Genomic DNA, 7,996 nt, shown 5'->3' on the forward strand with positions numbered 1-7,996 from the left:
AGTTATTAATTTTATTTGCTTCCAGATTCAATGATTCAAAAGCCCTGGAAATGCTCAAGCTGTCATTCCAAGTTTCAAATCTATTTTAGAGACAGGGGCTATGAGAAGCTGATGGCTCAGAAAGGTTCTGAGCCTTTGCTTCCAAGCTCAGCACCTGGAATGACCTACAGACAAAGCTGGCTTTGGGTCTCTGCTGAGAAACCCGCTGCATCTCCAAATGACTTGTGGCACTGGGCGGCCAACACCAACTCTTCCAGGTGGGAGGTTTTATTATGTTTTACAACCATGAAAACATAGGAAGGTGGCTGTTACAGCAAACGCTTTGGATAGAGGAATCGGCCAAGCTCCCCAAACCCCACCTTCGCAGCCTCTTCCACAGGTCTCTCAGAGATTGTTCCTGGTGTCCTTTGTTTGCAAATTCAAGGATGTTGGAAGTAGACATTTAAAGTAGCAGGAACACCATCAGTGAAACAGAAGCAGAAGTACGATGACTTTGAGAAACAGCTGATGAAAAACACTACAGAAAACCATTTCTATTGTGTTATGTCAGGGTGGCAGATGTGCCCAGGGCTTAGCGTCCATCCTCCCAGGACACTGGTCATACGGGGCCTTCGGTGATCCCCTCCAGAGGCAAGCTGGGTGCGCTGTCAGCTGTGGGTCTCTCCTCTTTCTTCAGCGAGGCTGGGACTTGCAGACTAACGTAGGGTTTATGGCAAGCTGTGTTGGCCAGAGGAGGATAGTGCTGTCTGTAGCAAATGTATGCAAAAATGAGGCCGATGACTCCACCCACAAAGGAATCTAGGCAGGAAACAGCAGAGCAGGAAAAATGGGTTACTATTTGTTCAAATGTGGCCAGTTATATTTTCCAGAAAGCACTTCTCCTTCCTGTTCTAGGACCTGGTTTGCTTACAGGACCCCCTGAAAGACTAAAGGAAAGAGAAACCACAGTGGTGGCCTCTGCAAACTGCCATCATTTCTGGCACTTAAACATTAAAAAATGAGTTCTTGATTCTTTCTTCCCTGTTTTTTGCTCTGTCGCCCAGGCTGGAGTACAGTGGTGCAATCTCGCCTCACTGCAGCATCTGCCTCCCCAGTTCAAGTGATTCTCCTGCCTTAGCCTCCCAAGTAGCTGGGATTTCAGGCACATGCCACCACCCTCAGCTAATTTATGCGTTTTTAGTAGAGACAGGGTTTCCCCATGTTGGCCAGGCTGGTCTCGAACTCCTGACCTCAAGTGATCTGCACATCTCGGCCTCCCAAAGCGTTGGGATTACAGGCGTGAACCTCCACACCAAGCCCTTCCCTGTATTTCTTTAACTCACACCTGAGCATTGCATAAACTCAAATTTGTATTCCTAATTTTTGAAATCAATTCTAAATTCTGGAAGAAAAATTCAAGCCATCTCTGTAGGATCTAAATATCTCGAGAGCTGTCCTTTTTTTTTTTTTTTTTTTAGTAAGTTCCCACCAGTGTAATATTGCTGGTGTGCTGCAGAAAATCCAGCAGGTGAAAAGTTCTCTGCCTCGTGGTAAGTGGTTTCCCAGGGATGAAATGAACCTTCTGTGTCACAGACAAAGTGAATAAAACATTTTAAGACATGCCTGTGTTGGCAAACTCAGCAGACCTCTGGCAGGAAGGGCTCAATTCTCTAACAGCTACAGATCTTACCAGCTGGGAGGCGAGAGGGGAGCAGGTGAGGCAGAGGGGTGCATCTGCAGGGAATACCAGCTCTCTGCCCCAGTGAAGCCCCTTGCCAAAGAGAACATTCAGGTAGTTCTCAATAGAGACCTCATAAAAGCAGCTCACACCAACAACGCTCATTTAGTTCATCTCATTTAGTTAGCTCATCTGTGTGTGTGTTCACTTTAACTGTCTATGGGGTTATTTTTGCTGAAAAGATTCTAGTCTAGTGGAAAATCTCCCCTAATCAAAAAAAAAACGGGAACTCTTTCAAGGTGGGTCTCCACTTTCATAGTTATTTTCTTGTTGAACCATACAGACTTCCCGTAGGCAGGCAGGATCAGCCCCATTTTCCCCAAAAGAATTGGGCTTGAACCCTGGAGTCCTGATCCTGTAGTTGCACTGGTCCGTGGTGCTGTGCACACACCCTGGCGGGTTCATTCCAGGCTCGATAACCACATGACTCTGAGGTCCCAGCCTTCAGGATGCAGCAGGCCCAAGGGCTGAAGGGTGTGTCCACCTGCATTCAGGTAGGGGCCAATAGTTTTCCTGAAGGATCAGTGCTCAGGGTGGCAAGTTTCCCAACGCTTCCCAGTAAGCAACACACTGTAGAGAGACTTCAGTTTAAGTCACAAAAAAATGTGCCTCTGTCTCCTGTAGGTGACATTTTGAGTGGTTGTCAAAGGAATGTATCTTTCAAGAAAACAAGCTGCTCAATGCTTAGAAACGGGCATTGCACCTATCAGTCATTTTTTGTGATCCTGTTATTGGTATCCTGGTTCTATCTAGATCTAACAGGATCATTTCTGAGGACAGGGACAATATTTTCATATTTCCGTACCTTTCATAGAACTGCTTCTACTTTCAGAGTTTCTATGAAGCCAAGAAAAACATGAAAAGTTCTATAATGAACAGCTTTATCTTCTTTAAAACAAATTCAGTAATTTCATGCATGTAATTTTATTAATCCGCAATAGCAAAGCAGGAAAAGAAGTATAAATAAAAGAAAAGCTTTTTTATTTTAGACATGTCCATGATGACAGTATGAGCTTTCAGTGCATGCAGACCCGGGGCCCAGGACACTGCTCTGGAACTGGACTTGGGACACAGCGGTGATGTTCTCTCAAGAGCAAATAGGCACAGCCATTCTCCTGCTTGGCTGACTCCTTCCCACTGCTGTAAGAGAACAGCTAAGCCCCTGTGTCATTTAAGGCTACATCCCTGGCCCTGCCAACCATCCCAGCTATTTCCCCTTCACTGATCCTACCGAAGCCATGGTCTTCGCTTTAGTTCCTCAAATACGTGTGCTGCTTCTCCTCTTGGGGCTCCACATGTGCTGTTCTGATCCTGGATTCCCAGGAATTCCTTCTCCTCGTGCCTTCCCCTAATCAATTTCTATTCATATTTCAGAGCTCAATATCATTTTTCCATTCATACTTCAGAGCTCAATACCGTTGTGCAACATAGCCTCATCTGACCTCCAGACTAGACCAAGTCTCCCAGTTACACATGTTAATAGCCCCTCCCCACTCCCCGTGCAATTAGAGTGGCGAACAATGACAAATTGTGCGATTGTTTAATATTTAATGCTGGACTCAACTCTGTAAGGGTTGGCTGTTGATTCCTTCAACACCTTGGCCAACACCTCGCTCACAGCATAATTATGTTTGTTGAGGGAAATGGATACATAGTGACTCAGGGTTAGATTGGGTTGCTGTCCTGTGTGTTTTTGGGTGTGCCCCTTTCCCATTCTGGTCCTCTTGATGACCTCATCAGTAACATATTAGCATGGAACCACAAGTCCAAGGTGCCTAAGAGGCCTTGTTATATAAATGTTCCAGGAATTTGATCCTGAGTCAGCCTACTGAGGTCATACATTGAGATTATTTGGAGATTCTACCAAGGTGCATTAAGAAAATAGGTCATATCCTTTAGCACTTTGTGAGACCAAGGAGGGCGAATTGCCTAAGCTCAGGAGTTTGAGACCAGCCTGGGCAACACAGTGAAACCCTATCTCTACTAAAAATACAAAAAAAAAAAAAAAATTAGCTGGGTGTGGTGGCATGCACCTTAATCTCAGCTACTCTGGAGACTGAGGCAGGAGAATTGTTTGAACCCAGGAGGCAGAGGTTGCAGTGAGCCAAGATCGCACCATTGCGCTCCAGCCCAGGTAACAGAGCAAGACTCCATCTCTTTTTTTAAAAAAGAAAAAAAAAAGAAAAGAAAAGAATGAAAGAAAAGAAAAGAAAAAAAATAAGTCATATCCTCTCATTGGCTGAGATAAAATATCAGAAACAAAAGTCATTCTAACTGGTCAAAGGGAGAGACCAAATAATTGTCACTGCTTTCTCCCCGTACTAGTTCAAACATCCAAAACTGATGAACACAGTGTGACTGCACAGTAGCTGTCTGGCAAAAAGGCAACGAATACATATTCATGTCTGCTCAGACTTGGTGAGCAGCCATCAGAGTAGGGGGGATTGGAGGACAGCAGGGAAAACAAGAGGCATTACCAAGAATGAACAAGGAAAGAAGGCAGCAGATCCATTCCTAAGAGAAGAACTGTTTGGCCATTTGGAGGCTCCTGGGGCTGCGGTAAGGTAACCACCACTTATCCTCACCCCCGATCCAAGAATATTCCATGCTGAGAAATCCTAAGGCTGACATTGCAGCCCCTACCAGGGCAAGTTGCTTTGCCTCTCTGAGTTTCCTTATCTCTCAAATGTGGATCTCAGTATCTGCCTCAGTAAGTTGTGATGATAATTTAATAATATATTACTTCTAATGATTATTTCATGGAGCATGCCAAAATAGGACACACAAATAGTATCCATCCTTGTTATCCTTTTCCCATTCCTCTCACATTCCACTCCAGAGCTGCTGGAGGCTTTCTCATCCTGCCCTATCCTTCTCCTCACACAGCAACGCAGCAGCTTACAGATCTCACCTCTCTGACATGGCTACATTTTCATAGCATTGCAAATAAACTTCTAAGGAACTTAAAAACACATTTGTCACCCAAGAAATGGTAAAGCCATATGTACCACGAATTCTGGAGCAGGGCCAGAGGGTGTAATTAACATGATTAAATGAAGTTGCTTAAATGAAGAATCTCTTCACTAGCTTATGACCACCAGCCTATAAAATGTGTCAGGCCTTTTTCTAGTTCAAGGTCTTAGAGTTGCACTATTGTTTTGTTTTTCCTCTAACCCCAGGAAACAGTCCCATGAGGTATTTTTATTAGCATCTAAAATGAGCCACAACATCTGCAGTTGAGCCATTGACTAAACAGACCAAAGAGTAAAACCTACAAATAACACATTCAACATTCTATTTTCTGTAGCACAGCATTTCATTAGGTGGATCATTGACCAAAAGACATCAAACCATCCCAAGAATGTTTCCCAGACTTACTGACATAGCATGCATGGAAATGACAATTCCTGCCAATTCTGTTTCCCATTTAATGGAATGAGTGAAAAGTGATATCACAGGTACTATGGGAGTTATCAGAAGTAACAAGGGCAATGAAAGGTCTATCCAAGCTGCTTCTCAGCAAAGTCATTTTGGGGCTGTGTTTATTACAAAGGTGGTGAACAAGATCCAAACAATAACTTACTTTATGAAGGAGCTTGTTATCAATTGCCTCAAGTGGGCTATTGCTATTTTGATAAAATCACATTCATATCCTCTTTATAGACAGGCAAGTGGGGGACAAGAAAGCGCTTATTGGGGGAAAAACACTTGGGATTAACTTCGCCCCAAATCAACTGGACGTCTCAAAAGGGAAATAAATGGATCTCAGTGTTTTTGGAATACAAAATACTTCTGTCTCCTTATGTAGCACTGATGCCATTCATTCATACACATGCATTGCATATGTATCAGGGGTCGGGCATGATGGCCAAGCCTAGGGCACAGGCTGAACCAATGGGACAAGTCCCTGCTGTCCCAGAGTTTCCAGCAAAGGGGCAAGACAGACACTAAACAATGACAGCCTTATCAGCAATTTGCAACTATGATAAGCACCATGAAGGAAACGTGTGAGGGTCTGTGAGCTCACCCAGCACACAGACCTGGGCTATTCTGGAGCAGAGGTTTTGCTGAGGACATGACCCTCAGGCTAAGACCTGAAGGATGAGCAAGAGTTAACCGGGAGAAGTTGAGGAGTAGAGGAAAGGAGGGCACTGGTGGTTTTCCAGGGAGAGAGAAGGGTATGTGTGAAGGTGCTGATGACAAAGGAGGTTTGGTAAATCTGAGAAACTGAAGGTAGACCCATCTTTTAAGAGAGGGGTAGTGTCTTTGTAAGACTATAGGACACAGGTTGACCAGTCATCTGGTGTGGGCTGGAACAGAATGTTTTCCATGTCTCTTTGTGGCTCTGTGGAGCCCTCAGCATGGACCAGGGGCCCTGCTATCTCTCTGGGCTGCCATCTATGCACTCTGTGGCCTCACACCTACCACCAGTGGGGTTTCTTGTTTCTGAATCTATCTCCCTGACTACATGTCATTATCTAGGACTCTGGGATGTTTCATTCCTATTTATTTCCCAGAACTCAGCAGACTTTTATTCAGTAAATGGGGAACTGACATGAGCTGAACAACATCTACAAGAGGCACTAAAGAATCAACATAACCAGCCACAAAGGACCACACATTGTATGGTTCTATTTATATGCAATGTGCAGAATAGGCAAACCCACAGAGATAAAAAGTAGATCAGTGGTTGCCAGAGCCTGGTACACAGAACACCAAAGAAAGCTGAGAAGAGACAGGTTCCCTTGAGTAAAACAAAGGAAGGATGCCAGTGAGACTTGGGAGCAATCAACATCCACCTTCCCTGGGAATTACGTCACGGGGAAACACCAGGAGGCAGGAAGAGGGCAGAAGTCCTGACTGAGAATGCCTCTCTCGAGGCTGAAAGCAGGCTATGCAGTGGACTTTGACGGGAGGGAGGGGTGAGCCAGGGGCTGAGGCTTCTCACGCTCTCCTGGGCATCAATACAGAGGCGGGTGGATTGAGATGGGCAGTCAAGACTCAGAGGTTCCCAGACAGAGGCGGGGGTTTGGCAGCCAATGGTAAATGTGACTGTGGGCCCCGCCACACAGAGCAGCCGACCATGGAGGGAAAATTAGGTGAGATCAATTCACTCGCGCTGAGGATATTAGAGGGAGAATCTCAGTGTTTTTGTTCTACCCAGGCTGGCAGGCTTTTGGTGGGAACAATCATATTGTTCCAAGGGATCTTTTTCAAGTCACTTAATTTAGAAAATCTACAGATTGCTTCTGACAGCACAAGGGAGGCCTGGTTAACAGTGTGTGTCCCTCAGCCGTGTGTGTGTATGTGTGTGCGTGTGTGCATATGTGTGTGTGTAAGAGGCAGAGGTAGACAGAGAGATGGAGACAGAGACAGAGGGGAGGGAAGGGGACGGTGTTACTCAGTGTAAGGCTTACATGACATAGCTGGATTTCCACCCCTCCCTAACTCTGTTTATCTTTAAGAAATGGGGCCCCTGTGGTAAAAAGTTCCCTTTGTAACTGGACTACCTGAAACTGGTAAAACCAAGATAGCTGACAGAACAACTTCAAGAAGACCTCCGGCTTCATTATAATCTAATTTCCATGCTAAATGGCACTCTCACTAGCACCATGACAGTTGACAATTGCCATGACAACAATTGGAAGAAGCCATAAAAGGAAGGCAGCACTCTGGTTCCCAGGAGTTCACCATCCATTTCCAGAAAAAGAGTCGATTATTCCTCCCCTAGATTCTACTACCTGACCTCTTCGTTAGAGAAACCCTATATTTTAATTAATCCCTTTACCCCTCACTAGCTGAGAAGTTCATCTGAGAGCTGTGTTCCCACTCCTCCCTCCCTCCTTCCCTCCTCCCTTCCTTCCTTCCTTTCTTCCTTCCTTCCTTCCCTCCTCCCTTCCTTCCTTCCTTTCTTTTTTTGACGGAGTCTCACTCGGTCGCCCAGGCTGGAGTGTGGTGGCGCTATCTCGGCTCACTGCAAGTTCCGTCTCCCAGGTTCACGCCATTCTCCTGCCTCAGCCTCCCAAGTAGCTGGGACTACAGGTGCCCGCCACCATGCCTGGCTACATTTTTTGTATTTTTTTTTAGTAGAGATGGGGTTTCACCATATTAGCCAGGATGGTCTCAATCACCTGACCTCATGATCTGCCCACCTCGGCCTCCCAAAGTGCTGGGATTCCAGGCATGAGCCACTGCGTCCGGCCCCCACTTCTCCATTCTTTGGCCATGGAATAAAACTTACTCTACTTGATGCTCACTTTTGATTTCATGTAATGGCTC

At 45.5% G+C, this 7,996-nt stretch overlaps 1 protein-coding gene across 5 annotated transcripts in view; it reads right to left on the reverse strand.

The window, feature by feature from the left end:
* Positions 1-236: 236 nt before the first annotated feature.
* Positions 237-7,996, reverse strand: part of PLPP4 (phospholipid phosphatase 4) — a 136,206-nt gene continuing 128,446 nt past the window's right edge. For 4 of the 5 annotated variants that reach the window (XM_023224392.1, XM_023224391.1, XM_023224389.1 and 1 more), the window contains one exon: positions 237-798. In XM_023224392.1, coding sequence (XP_023080160.1) covers positions 673-798 — 126 coding nt within the window. In that variant the 3' untranslated portion in view covers positions 237-672. The remainder of the gene's footprint in view (positions 799-7,996) is intronic. The other variant, XM_023224390.1, reaches the window with a different exon arrangement.

This window comes from Piliocolobus tephrosceles, chromosome 9 (genome assembly GCF_002776525.5).
Source record: "Piliocolobus tephrosceles isolate RC106 chromosome 9, ASM277652v3, whole genome shotgun sequence".
Classification (NCBI taxonomy): domain Eukaryota; kingdom Metazoa; phylum Chordata; class Mammalia; order Primates; family Cercopithecidae; genus Piliocolobus; species Piliocolobus tephrosceles.